The sequence below is a fragment of the Falco naumanni genome, chromosome 9 (assembly GCF_017639655.2).
Source record: "Falco naumanni isolate bFalNau1 chromosome 9, bFalNau1.pat, whole genome shotgun sequence".
Lineage (NCBI taxonomy): Eukaryota > Metazoa > Chordata > Aves > Falconiformes > Falconidae > Falco > Falco naumanni.
The window spans coordinates 41,130,481-41,144,654 of NC_054062.1; the positions used below are offsets into that span (position 1 = coordinate 41,130,481).

Below are 14,174 nucleotides of genomic sequence, written 5' to 3' on the forward strand. Positions count from 1 at the left end.
AGCTTTTACAGATCTGAAACTTAGGATATAAAGCATCCAGTTTCCTTCTGGAAGTATTCAGTGTTTAGGAGGAGACACATATACACAAACCCCATGCACATACACACACCCTGAAAAAAAAAAAAAAAAAAAAAAGCAAGCTGCTGAGCAAGACCTACTTAAGGGACCCTAATACCTAGTTAAAAGACTATCTCTCAGTTTTACAATTAGACCTCTCAATTCAGGAAAAACACCAACAAAATAATTTGCTTACAGTACCATCACCCTAGTATGTTCTATTGATAAATTTGAACTATTTTTTTCTAGTAAGTTGTCAAGCTGTTTGCATTCCAAGAGTAGCCTGACCAGTAAGGCAGCATCAGCTGTCACGCTCTGCCTGAAAAAATGGGCACCCGTCCTTGTGCACATCTAACTATCACCTTTTTTCTCCCCTCCCCAAATTAGAGCTCTCTTAATTAAGATAGATCTTAAATCTTCAATTAGGACTTCAAATGTAAAGGAACAACTCTTAATCTTGCCTTTCCCTTTTTGGAGACCCCACACTAGACAGCACTAACAGCATTTTCCTACTGATATAACCTCATTCACCGAAGTCAGGCCACATCTTTCCAGACAACCGAGCACAAATGCTCAAGCTTCCTCAGGCACTATTTGGCTTCCCCAACCCCCCCCACCCCCCCCCCTTAAAAGGTTATTAAGACTTTCCTGTTGGTCTCACTTTCCATGCAACACACCTCCCTTAGGCAGGGTGTTGTGTTCTACATCTTACTGTTGCAACCAGTACAGGATACCTCTCTTGGTTCAGTCAGTCTCTGAAACTTTGTCCTCAGAATCTAGGCGTTTTGACCGAGTTTTCTTTTAGTACAGCCACAAGTATTAGAATTTTGTTAGGAGCCAGCTCCCTACAGATTTCAGAATCTGAGGACCAGCACACTGCTGTGTTCACCCACAGCATGTAGAAATTGATAAAGCATATGAAATTGCTTAAGAAGACAAAACCCTCGCAAAAGGCTACTTACAGTTGACACAATCCAGAGATTTCTTCCTCTCAAGTACTACAGATTCTCATTCAGCTGTAAAAGTGCCAGGAACTAGACTGTGCTCTATGATCTTTGAGCAAAAGGAGTTGCAACGGGGTTCTTCACAATCCACTTTTTCTCCCCTATGATTGAAGAGTCTAAAAATACTAGTGTGTGACAAGACAAAAACGTTTGGCACTGGCTGTAGTCAGTAGCCAACAGGTTACACTAACCGAACCACCTGAAGCAAGTGGAGATCAACAACTTCCATCTGGGAAACAGCCCCCAAGAGCTGCCGGCCAGTGAAACTGTAAAACTTTGCAGGTATTTTTTTACAGAGGAGTATGCGCTCTCTCACAAAGGAAACTGCAGCCAAAAAAATATTTGTAGTACTCTTCAAGTCATTAGCACAAGGGTACTAACACATTTCTATTAAAGACGGGGAAAGTGACAGCAGTCAACTTATGAGGCTAGAATTTTATTGTTCATAAATCAATACATAAACATAGCATATTTACCATACATTGAAAGTCTGAGTTGTTAATATGAGCTCAAAACTTTCTTGTGCCCAGGAACTCACCTTTTATTCCAACACTAAACAACTGAGTTTGCCAAGTATAAATTTCTTAATGTTAAATCAGTTTCACTGATGGGAAACATTTCTTTTGGACCAAGCTAAACATACCAATTTGGAGAATAGTTCGAAACAGACTAAAGCATACAACATGGTAAATGTATGGTATTTGGGCTTACAGTAGGCCATCCTCAATTCCCCTTTTCTGTGCCAATTGTACAAGCTTGTTAGAGATGAGCACTAGGAGCTCTTCTGAAAGGTGGAGCTTCATCTGCAATACTGAAATTTAGTCACTGGCAGACAGACATGCCTCTATTGATATTCAACAAGTTGATAAATCTAGTATCAAAACAACGCAGCTATTATATCAAGTCAACATTATAAAGTTCTCACGCGTACTCCAGAAAGAGACCAAAGTTCATATGGGACTAATGCCACATACTTTCCTTGTCTTGTCTCCTTTATATTTTTTGGTCACCTCACCTGTCAAAATCCAACGTTTCGGACAATTGCTTAAACCTCTCTGAAATTCCTGCCCAGGCAGAATTCATTACTACATATAGTGCCATATCCAACTTGTTTAGTTCTTCTTAATGTGTCACTAAAGTATAATTTATGCAATCTTAACTGAAAACTAATGCATGTCAACAGCATTTAATGAATGTATCCTTGTCCACATATGGGATACACCAGTTTAGAAATTACCTCCTTTACTATGCAGTAACAATAAAAGAAAATAAAGAGTTGAACTGCTGTCAAACCCATTAAAAGGGAGATAGATTATTTTACCCATATATTAAAAATAATTTACTTTTCCAAAACAATGTACATCAGAAGCAGTTCACTCTACTTTAAACATAAGAGTTGGAAAGTGTCTGAAGAAAAACTATTAAGTCTGAATCACATTGCACTGAGACAATATGCTGAAACGCTTTTAAACTTCTGACTTGGAGCAAAACTGCTTGTAACCATGATTTTTTATTTCGCATGTGCAGTTGGTAGGCTGTCAAGACAGCTGTGAAGAGAAGTCTCCCTTTACTTTCTCCTGCTGCTTCCACCACCAGCCAGCATGGTGGCCACCCGAATGAAGATATTCAGCGTATCTGTGTAAATACCCATGCACCTAGGAAACAGGAAACCAAAGTTAACACTGTTGAAAAGAAACAGTATTAGTGTTTCACACCATTATACTTAATTTTTAAAAGCCTTCATGAAGCATCTGTAACAAAACCCAACTATGACTCCTCAACTGTGATACGTATAAAACCCCCTGTATTTTTGCTTTACCATCTTTGTCAGCAGCAACTATTTACAGAAGTCTTGACAGACAGTATACTGTTCTCACACAGGAGTCCTCTGCTTTTGTGCTCTATTTTTATCTGCTTATCTCCAAGAATTTTGAGCAAGTCAGTATTATTCTAATTACAAGAAAGCAGAATCAAGGAGGACAACAATTCACCTGATACCTGACAGACAACATCTACATGCAAGTTCCTCGTTAGTCAGACTTGCTCCTTACTAAGTCAATTAATCCTTCTTTCCCTATCTATCACACTGTTGAAGCTTCTTTACTTACTGGCAAAAACTAGTGAATATTAAGTGACCAGGAAAGAGTTAACATTTTTTGTCTCAGCTGATACTGACAGATATTTTCAGAAAGCAGCTACAAATTCTCCCAGCAATGCTTTAGAAAACAAAAATACTTTTAGAAAGTACTGCTGGAGGCAAGTGACACCACACATTCAATCTTCTTTCTCTCAGGCAGATGCTTTCAGTTTTAACTCAAAGAGCTATTTTCACATTGCATTTTTAAGTCCTATGATTCTTCACATTTAGCAGCAATATACTTTTGAAAAGTAAACAAAAGGTCTGGCTGTAATATAGCTTGATGAAAATTCTTACACAGACACTGAGACCAGCTGTGTTAACACAGAATACTTACGCATTGATTGGATCATATTTTGTTACTCCGTAATATGGAATAGTTTCTGCACGCTTGATAACATGCTGCGTATCGTAGAGCAGGAACATGCCAAAGAGCACCAATCCACCATAAACAGCTACTGAATACAAGCCAGCACCAAAAGCAGAAGTAGGAGGCAAGAACATGGATCCTGGAGAGGAATATATAATAGCGTCAAAGAAAGCTGCTATGTGTATCTGCTACTTCAAACTGGGTCCAACTTCAGTTACTGCAGCACATGCTTTCTCAAGAAGTATTCAATTCTCAATTTGTGGTGCATTTTTGATACCAAAAGTTTTAATGCACAAGCTGAAGAGATCACATATACAATTTGATCCAGTGATTTTGAACACCCTAGGGAATCACGTGTACTTTTCTTCATGTGAAAGTACTTCTGTCCCTAGGGCTACAATAATGCCTAGAAACACATAAGGGAGAAGTACAAGTGGATCACGAACTAAGATCATGTTAGCTGTCTTCCCTAGTCACTGGCAGTAACTGAAAATAGAAGCCACCACTCTTGGCCATTTTTCAGATTAACACTTGCCAGAACTGTAACTTCACGTTTGGTACCAAGATAAAATATAACACAGTATTTTCTGCTGTGTTAGGGTTGCAAGGGCTATTTAAGGCAAACCTTAACTGGACAGGCCAGCCTGCAGTTAAACATAAGCTGCATCTTAGCACCTTAAGTTTTTAACCTATGTTATCTGACATTATTAAACAAGTATTTTACCAATTGAAGAAGCAAGTACAAAGCCTAAGCCTATTCCAAGTGGTCCTCCCATGTTCAGAAATTTTTCACTCGGCGCACACATGGCCACAGTTGAGAGCCCTCCAACGATTCCAGCGGTGTACCAGGCAGCTCTGATCAGCAAAGGACCACCCAAAAAGGCTAGAGGAGCCACCACTGCACCCATGACACCTAACCAAAGGAAAACAAGAATTAAGATTTGGAACAGTTCTGGTAAAAACACCACCTGACAGAACATTTTCAATTTTTTCCCAGTCAGATAACATGGCTCAAACTAACCCACTTACAGGACAAAACACCAATGCACTTGACTGTGCACCTATCTTGAAGAGAGCACAATGAATTAGCAACCTTAAATTCCATGACCTACTTTTATCTAGCTCTGGGAGTACTTCAGGGAACTGGTCTTTGGAAGAAAGACTAACAAAAGTCAACATATCGATCTGTTCAAAACAGAGCTGGTAAGAGATACTTAAGCATGGACTCATCAGCTACACAGGAGCACTCAACACTGAAAAGCAGGACAGTTTTCTTCTACAATAATTAGGCAAGCAAGTCGGACTTTTTGCTAGTCTTGGATGAAACCTTTATCTAGTCCATTAATATCACATTAGGTTATTTAACTTAGTAACAATTTCTGAAATAAACACAATTCTTCTTGATAGAAACGTTAGCACGCATGATTCCAGTGCCTAACATCCATGTGTCTTTCATGAACCAGAAATTATTTCTGGCAAAACAGTTATGAAAAATTATAGCCATTGTTATTTGAACTAGGTATCATTAGTGAGAAACTGATATGTACTCACAGCTTACACACCTGATAGGAAGATGCATGTAAGCAGCTGCGGTTTGATACTAAAATCTCATTTTTCTCATCAAGTTTTCAAATACTTTCCTATCCTGTACTGCTGAAGAACATTAAGTGCAGAACAAGAGTGCTTACAGAAGCTACAGTGCCAGAAAGCAGTCATAAAACCAAAGCGGCTATAAACCCAATTAGTTTTATCCAATGTGGTATATACTTATCTCAAGTTTAACTTGAGCATGACTTTTATAAGATTATGAAAAATATTAAGAGTTGTGTTAAGGACACTTAAGAAATCTTGCTGACACCGAGGAGCTCTCTGGTCTCTGAAAAGTATTAACTCTCCTATAGCACTATATAAAAATTTACCCTAAAATCAAAGTTTTGTTAAAGAATCTGTTCCCACTGAAGCACAGACATCTCTACAATGAACACTAATCACATACCTGAATGCATCATCCAAGCCAAATGTTTAGCGGCTGGACTATTTTCGTAGGATATAGACCTGACCAACATTCCAGCACCGATCATAGCTGCAAAAGTTGCACCTATTGCCTGTAAAAACCAACATTACAAAGCTCAAGTTAGCACTAGGATATATGGTCTCTGTTCTAATCTCCTAGTCTAAAAATTAATAGCGTAATTCTGAGAAGAGCAACCTAATTGGTAATTGAAGCATTTGTCAATTTTACTTCTCTAAGATTACAGTCAGATCTTTGCATATTCTAAGTTGCAGTAACTCTCATTTTGTTTTTATTCAGCCTTCTAGGAATCCAAGTTGAGTGGTAAGACGGCAACAACTTCTTAATTGTGTAAGGTAAAAGAAAAAAACCATATAATTCTGCCCCTTACCCTAATCCTCATTAAGCTGCCTGAAACATTAGCTTTACTTTTTTTTTTTGTATGTTTCTCCACCAAAAGCCAATACTCATTTCAGATGCTTCTTTTACCAGTGATTTTTAAACCTCATTGCCTTATCTTACTGTTAATTCCGACCAGAACCATCCAGTAGCTAGCAAACTGGTCAGAAACGTACAACTTCCATTTATCACCAAGGATGCATTATTAATTTAATCTCTATAAAATTATGTAAGTGTTGGCATTTCAGTATTATCGTTCTACTCCACTTAACACACTGAATATGTACGAGGCAGACATATTTAGTTAGCAGTTTGCCTGGATGGTTTGCCTACCAGTATCATTTCAGCCTTGGCAAACAGGAGACATCTCTCAGAGCTATACAGAAGAGCACAGGGAGGAGTAAGAATGCATAGGGACCACTGCCATTTTTAGAAAGTGACAGAAATAGTGTCTTTAGCCTCAGATGGCTATTTATAACAGCTTCTTACTTGCATATAGTGGGTAAGGATAGCATGGTATATTTTTTTTTTCCTCATGTCTTTGACAAACTGTCAAAGCAGCAGAAGGTACATGTCAGCATGTAATTAGAATTACCAAATCTTAAGTCACAAAATATGATTAGGATACTTTAATAGCCTTTATGGGTAAGGAAACTAGCGTAAATGAAGTTTTGCCTTTACTTTTCATCAAGTAGTTTACACTTCACTTTTCTTATATCAACCATCGCATTTGGGGTCATTCCACAGGAAGTGTTTTTATTTCTGTAACATATGCTTACCAGCCAGGAGCCTCTTGTCATAAGGCTCATGAGTGCTGGAGATCTGCTCACTGCTACAGCAGACAGTGCCGTCAAGCCAATGCTTCCCGCGAAGTACATGTAAGTAGAGCGAATTCTGTCTTTCACATACTGTGGCCAAATACTGAAAAATAAGCAATCATATATATCTGTACAAGTACCAGTATGGGAAAGAAGACCAACTAAAAGTACGATAAAACTGTTAAATATATTCATAGATACAGATATAAGGGAGGTTTCATAACAGTAGTGTGGTCTAGCAACCTCTGCCTTACAAGAGGGGGCTGAACTTTCAAATCTTGCTGGTCTAACATAACTCTCTAGAAACACTGCAAGTTGCAGCTACTACTAACTACAGTTCAATTCTAAGGAGAAAGTATACATGGGAAACAGAATAACAAACACTTTTTAACTATGGAAAAATCTGAGAATGGTGACTATATAACAAATCGGCATAAGGAAAAATGTCTACAGAACGTGTACTGGGCACTAAACAGTCAGCTGAGCGGCTCACAAACTGCTGAGTCACAGTGCACATGATTATCTGACATCGCAAGACACGAATGTTATTTTGAAAGCTAACAATAGCAACAGACCTAGCCGTGAATGAGTTTCTGCAGCGTGATTTGGTCATACTACGGACAGGAAGCTTTCCCTGCTAACATCAAACAGTACACACATTTTCTCTCATTTCACCATTACTTCAAGGCTTGTGGAAAAAGTAAATATAGCTCTATCAGTGAAAAGCTTCTTATAGATACAACTAGCAAGCACTCAACATGAATGTGAATGGTCACTTCCAAATATAAATGCAGATTAAGTAAAGCAAAATGCCTTCAGCACTCATCTCTCTCGTGCCTGTGCTTATCACTAACCACCCTTTAAGATTCAGTAGCTGTATGGTTTTGCCATCATAGTGAAGTGTTTGTTGGCCAAAATAAAATACACAAAGTTTTAAGCAAAACAATTTATTAGAGCAAGGCTTATGCCAAGCTAAGGAGTGTGTTCAGAGAAGACTCTTTACAATGTGCTGTATTAAAAGTTCAATGAACAGTCTCACAGGAACACCAAAGCGGTCTTAACAATATGTTTTACAGAAGACTACCTTTCATAAATTACCTGTGGCATACGTCATAAGACACGTTTATATACTCTTCAAAGATACACTTCAAATTTAGCAAAGCAAAGAAACTCACTTAAGTCAATGACCATTTAAGTTTGGGTAATTAAGCTTCGCTTTCAGTTACATGCTTTAAAATCCTACAAAAAGGCGAGGGCTTTCCATTCAGTTTAAAAAAATCCAAAACAAAATGTAAGCTGTGTGTACACTGGGTCATACTAGCTAAAAAAAGGAAAGATACAAAGAGGAGGGAGGTTCACTTAACATACTCTTTACTTAAAACAGTAAGCCTTCTTACTTACACAGCTCTTTCAATAGCTCCAATCTCACTGGACATGCCCATTCCATAGTAACAGAGGGCCCCCAGGCCAACAGCAGCTCCTCCAGCAACAACAAATTTCCCTAGGCGATCAGCTGTGTAAAGAAAAAAAAATCCACACTCATGTATGCTTTTTTTTTGGATTGTTAATAACATACTCAACATGAGTAGCTGTTATCTGAAATAGCTGATCCACGTTAGGCTTCTTTCTTAAAGCTCCCCTTAACTTGAAGACTTGAAGTCATTGCATTACCAGTTCTCAATGAACTACGTGTGAAAAAACTCTAGATTCCCACTACAAATGCAACATAGCTTCATAAAATGGAGTAAGAAATAAGAAACCAACTAGGAACGTGCCAGGTTTACTGACCTTCATTACAGTGACATGAATTCCAACACAAAACCAATTAACAGGTTCACCAACAGAAGAGTTCACCTGTCAGCTGATTTAATATACCATTTCACTATCCAACTCACTATAAAACAGGAGAAACTAGACATTGTGTCCTTTCCTCTCATTTATCTGCCCTTAATGCTTGCTCCTTTTCAAGAGCTCTTTAGTAGCAATTAGATCCAAATCAGTTTAAAAGGAGATTTCCAAAGCTCATGGGCAACAACACATGCTTTACCATCAGTTTCCATGGTCTGATTTTCAGACATACTGCCTGCAGACCACATAGGGGATTACTGCTACAAATACCAATCATAAAACATTATTTTAACTGAAGAGCAGCTGAAACCAAATACCTTCAGATGTATGACTCTCCAAGACTATGCTTTTTCCTAAACTATAGGCAAGAGACTATCTAGCTAATCTACATATATCCCATTTGCCAATTCAATGCTATTATAGGACATTCACCAGTCTGTTCTACTGAACACTGCTACCTAAAAAAATCCCTTTTTTGTTGACTGAAATTACAATTCACACTAGATGTACTAGCAAGCATAGTAAGCCAATGCCTCACATAACTGTAGCACCAGAATTTTTTTTTTTTGTGAACTGTGCATGCTGTGGAAAAAGCCTTCCTTTAAACAGTATACAAAGTCAATGTAGCAATGCAAGCATTACCGTATTTTTTTAATATCTGCAATCCAATATCCATTAAGAGACAATTTGTCTTAATCGCTCTCAACTGCAGCTTGAAGTAGAAACAAGAAATTTCTCTATACTATTACACATTTGGAGCTATAAAGTTTACAAGGAAAGACAGACAAGCAAAGAAACTGCCTCCAGCCATTTGACTGAGGTGACTAAGCAAACTTACATGAAACAATATTCTCAGCCTGTTCAATGGCTTGAAGGAAGCCAATTCCTTTGATGAAGTTTTAAGTTAAGCTTCAAAGTTCCTCAGTATTTAAAGCAGAGATACACTACCTTTAAGTGCAGTTTCTGCAGATGGCTCAAATGCTGCTTCTTTAATTTCCTGGCCAATTTTTCCACGCCTTATACCCGTTCTTACTCTGGTGGCATAACACTGTTAGATTCAGAAATAACATAAGAAAGATTCAATGAAATAAAACAGAAGACATTTCCTACCAATTTACCTGCTACACTTACAATTGCTATGTAGTCTCTTACTTACCTGTGCTTACCCCCCAGAGACATGAAGCAACTGTGATCAAAGGAAACAACTGCACATTAAAGTTTAGGAACCTTTGTGAATAGCATTCATACATTCTAGAAGTACAGAACTAATGCAGTGGATTTCAGAAGCTGAAGCTTTCAGTCTGCATTTCTTCTACTCTAGGTCCACTGTACTAAACAAGTCCATGAGACTTGTTTATTTAAATGTAAACACATGCTCTTTTTTATTTTGTAAAAAAAAAAAAAAGAATATGTTTTGCTTTCTATGTAAAAACTCTAGGTAAACACGTAAAAAATATTCTCGTACGATACTTATACTTTACAGATGCTAAATCTGGAAAAGCAGCATGCAGTCTTTTTGTTCAACTGTAGCCTTGATTTACGTAACAAACCTTAAATGAAGGCCTGTAAACTTAAAAAGATTTTTAAGGTTGACAAGCTCCAAATAAATATAGCATGCTGCTCCAACTCTTACTGAACTGCAAGAACAACACAGAATAAAATATTTAAGTTCAGATACAACTTTTGAAATTTCCTGGCCATTTTTTTCAGGAATGTCTAAATTATTATACAGGCCCCTGAGCAACCAACAGCTCACTCAAAGCAATGAGTTTGTTTTAACATGGAAGCCTAAAATCCGCAAGCATTGCTATCACTAGCCATTAGAGCAATGAAATTCAGGAAGTTTACTACAGCACTTCAGTTTTGTTGTGTTTTGCAACTACCAAAACCTAGCCCAATGTTTTAATTACATAGCACTCGCCACAGAAATAAAACCACAACACAAAAAACCCCACCACCACCCAACAAGAACACACACAAAACCCAAACAAACCCCAAAACACCTACAAACTCAGAATGCTTAAAGCAGTTTTCTATCCTTAAGAGGAAAACGCAAAGGAGATGAAGAATTTGCCATTGGAAAGTTCACCAAGATGATGACAAATGAGCAAATGCCTCCTAACAGTTGCGAGTTACCTGGGCAGAAAGAGTATACAAAACATCTTCTCTCAACAAAGAATAAACAGTGTCTCAGCATAATGACAGTCCAGTTTTTAAAATTGCTGGTTGGACTCATGACAGTTCTGCCATAGTTCAGAAATTGCTCTAAACTGGGCTACAGCTCTAAACACATACTGGGACTAAAATCTTCACAAATCAAGTTTTTACTTTAATATTATATTTAAGAATCTTACTCAGAAACAGGGAGTTAGAAGGTCAGACAAGAATTTCTGCTCCTTCCAACTTACAAAGTAACGGCTTGTCCCCTTCTAACTACCTTCAAGTTCTTTTTTTTTCCCCAAAAACTTTAACAGATAGTCAGCCACTGGAACAGAAGATACTACTTCAATTAATAAGATTAATTAAGAACCCTGTTTTTTGATTAATGTTCTTCCTTCAGTAAATTAGAGCAGGTACCTCAAACAAGTAGAAGGTCTATGATCATTCAAAACAGGTACTCCATGCAAAATGATTCATTTGGCAAAACACTCAACCCTTTAAAATACCAGCAGTCAAAACCATTAGAAAGAGAATTACCTTACCTGGTTAGGCTGCCACAGTTTGTATGCCTTTATGTTGGAGTTCCTTAAAGCTGGGGAAGCCTGAGTAATGGTGGGCCGGATAGTATGGCATGGCAATGCCCTCAGGCATACTAGCCTTGCGGCCAGCATGGTTGCTTAGATAATTTAACACACTGTGTTCCTGCAAGCACAAGAGAAAATATGCCTTATTATTTTGTTACATGGTTTTCAGACAACACTGTACACTTATCCTCAACCACACTACAGCCAGTAACAGTAATGGTGTTATCACTGGAGTACCATAGTTAAGAGCCAGAACCTTCTCATAAACATGCAGTTTACCTGTTCTACCTGTATGCCTCTATTTCCGTCAGAAACTTACCCCAAACCAGGACATACCACTTTTCATACACACAAGTTACATCAAGACTTTTTATCTACTTATGTTTCAGATACTTTGGCAACTAGCTTTCATTTTCAGACATAACACTGCATCAGTACTCTTGCCCTCCAAATAAGCGTTCAAAAAGATGCTCCAATCTCACTTTAACTTCATCTAAGTATAAACCCACAGGAATAAAGCGTGTAATATATGTGGTGGGAAATGTTTTAGAGAGATTTTAAGCTATCCTTCGAAGGTTCAATTAGGTTTATGGACACAGCACTCAGTCAAGGTCATAGCCCAGAACCCAACCGCAGGTCATCCTGTGCAGTTTTGATTGGAGAATGACGGCATTCATGGGCAAACTGACAGCATAAGCAAACATCAGCCTATGTATTGTACAGGTAGAATCAAAACTGCTAACTTACTTCCACAGATAGTGCACACATTACAAACCACCCCCCCCCCCAAGTCCCTGTGATTACACATACACATATGTGTGCGATTATGCATAACTTATTATCATAAACCAACCCAAGTACCAGTAATTTTTTCCTCTAACTGTTCACTGCTTACATGTACATGTCCAATATAACCTGAGTGCATTCTAAATAAAGGGAATTTTGAACACGCACAAGAAACGAGCACCCACAACACTGCACACCTAGCATTAACCACAAAGATGCGAAACTGAGAAAATAATCCTGTTGCTAGAAAAAGTTGCTCTGCTCAGTTAGGAAATCCTGCTTGGCTAAGTGGGAGCACTTTCAGAGACACTACCCCGCTCTTCCACGGAGATGATACAGTTTACAGGAATTTATAGCGACAACTGTACGATTTCGATTTTTATTTTTCTGAAGCCGTTATTTCAAGCAAGACGTCAAACATTAGATTAACAACAAAGCTAAACAACAGCAAAGGACTAAAAAGAAAACACCACCAAGTCCCCAGTACAGTAACTGGCAAACGCAGCAGTAAGGAAGCCACTGCCGCACCACAGCACGACGAAACCCGCTGCTGCCCGGGCGGGGCGGCCCAGTCCCCCTGCGGGGCTGGGAGGCGGCCAGGGCCCACCTCAGGCCTGGGCCGGGCCGCGGGCCCCTCTTCGCTCTCGGGCCGGGCCCGCGCCCCGCCGCTGCGTCCCGGCGAGACGCCCGCACCCGGCCCGCGCCCGCCCCACGCGCGCACCCGCGTGCCCCCGCGCACCTGCGTGGCCGCCGCTCGCCCGCTCGGCCCCGCGCGCAGCACACCCGGAACGCCGCCTCGGGAGCAGAAGTGACGTCAGGCTGCCCCGCGCGCTCCCGGGGACTGGCTGGCTCGCCCCACGTGACCCCAGAGCAGGCAAACGCCATTGGTCGGGGGAGGCCGGGTGAAGTGACGCGTCACCCCGCGGCAGCCATGTTGGATAAAAGCAGGGAAGGTTCTGGAAGGCGCCTGCGGCGGTACTCTGCCTTGCGCAGCTCTGCGTGTCGCAGAGCGTAACTCGGGCGCTGCCTGCGGCGCAGCTGCAGTTCGCACCCGGGGGGCAGAGCCCCCGCCCTTTCCGCAGGGGGACGGCGGCCTTGCCATGCGAACGGGGCAGCCGCCCGCACCCCTCACAGGGCCGGGCAGGGCAGGGCGCCCCCGCGGGCCCAGCTGCAGCCGGCCCCTGCCCATAACTGTCGGGCAGCAGTGGTGGGGAGGCAGGGGCGCGGCCCGCCCTGCCGCTGAGGGGGCTGCGCGCCTCCCGCCCCTGCGGGGCTGCGCGCCTTCCGCCCCTGCGGGGCTGCGCGCCTCCCGCCTGCCAGCAGGTGGCACGAACTGTGAGAAAATACCCGAGCGAGGCCGCCGAAGTTCACTTTACTTCCAAGGATTATAACAATCCATTTTGTGCTCTGTGCGTTCCCCCCCCCCTCCATTTTGTCAGGCGCGCCGCTGGCTGACGCAAGGGTTTGCAACGGCAAGGGGGAGAGACCTGGCGGCCAGTGCACCTCAGCAGGCCACCACGGCTGAAGGTGTGCCAGGCGGCGGGTGGTGGTACGGCCCTGTGTCAGCGTGGCCTTTTTGCCACCTTTACTATTCACTGCATGTGAATTTAGGTAAAGTCTTGCCCTTCTTAAGCTGTCAGAAAGTTCAAGGCCTTTCATTTGCTTTTCTTCATGGCGATGTGGTCTAGTCTGAGCTGGGAGGTAAATCTTCCCCCTTAGTTAACTTCTCCTTGGAGTTATACCTCTCTTCCGTGTGGATATATTAACTTGCTTTAAGGCAGGTGCCCGCATGCCAGATAAGCACTACATTGTGTACGTGAATTGCAGAAATGGATGCTTCCAGCCCTAACCCTAGCCTCATCCTGGGCAGAGCCTTGCAAGGGCACTCCAGCCCTTACAGGGGTTACGCTTTTCCCCTTTTGGCTAAACAAATTCTCTACCGATAGCTTCTTTCCAGCCTCACTCCAGCTGGAGTGCTGAGCTTTTTTCCAGGCTTAACC

At 41.0% G+C, this 14,174-nt stretch overlaps 1 protein-coding gene across 2 annotated transcripts; it reads right to left on the reverse strand.

The window, feature by feature from the left end:
* Positions 1-1,476: 1,476 nt before the first annotated feature.
* GHITM (growth hormone inducible transmembrane protein) lies at positions 1,477-13,039 on the reverse strand. 2 transcript variants are annotated; one of them, XM_040606211.1, is made up of 9 exons: positions 12,914-13,039; positions 11,347-11,506; positions 9,593-9,692; positions 8,198-8,309; positions 6,758-6,899; positions 5,565-5,673; positions 4,293-4,481; positions 3,536-3,707; positions 1,477-2,716 (listed from the first exon to the last, which is right to left on the reverse strand). In XM_040606211.1, exons 2-9 carry the CDS (start codon positions 11,473-11,475, stop codon positions 2,629-2,631), a joined length of 1,041 nt encoding a protein of 346 aa, XP_040462145.1. In that variant the 5' UTR covers positions 11,476-11,506; positions 12,914-13,039; the 3' UTR covers positions 1,477-2,628. The 2 variants fall into 2 exon arrangements, with proteins under 2 accessions (XP_040462145.1, XP_040462146.1); XM_040606212.1 differs by lacking the exon at positions 12,914-13,039 and having other exon boundaries at positions 11,347-11,510.
* Between the last annotated feature and the right edge of the window lie 1,135 nt (positions 13,040-14,174).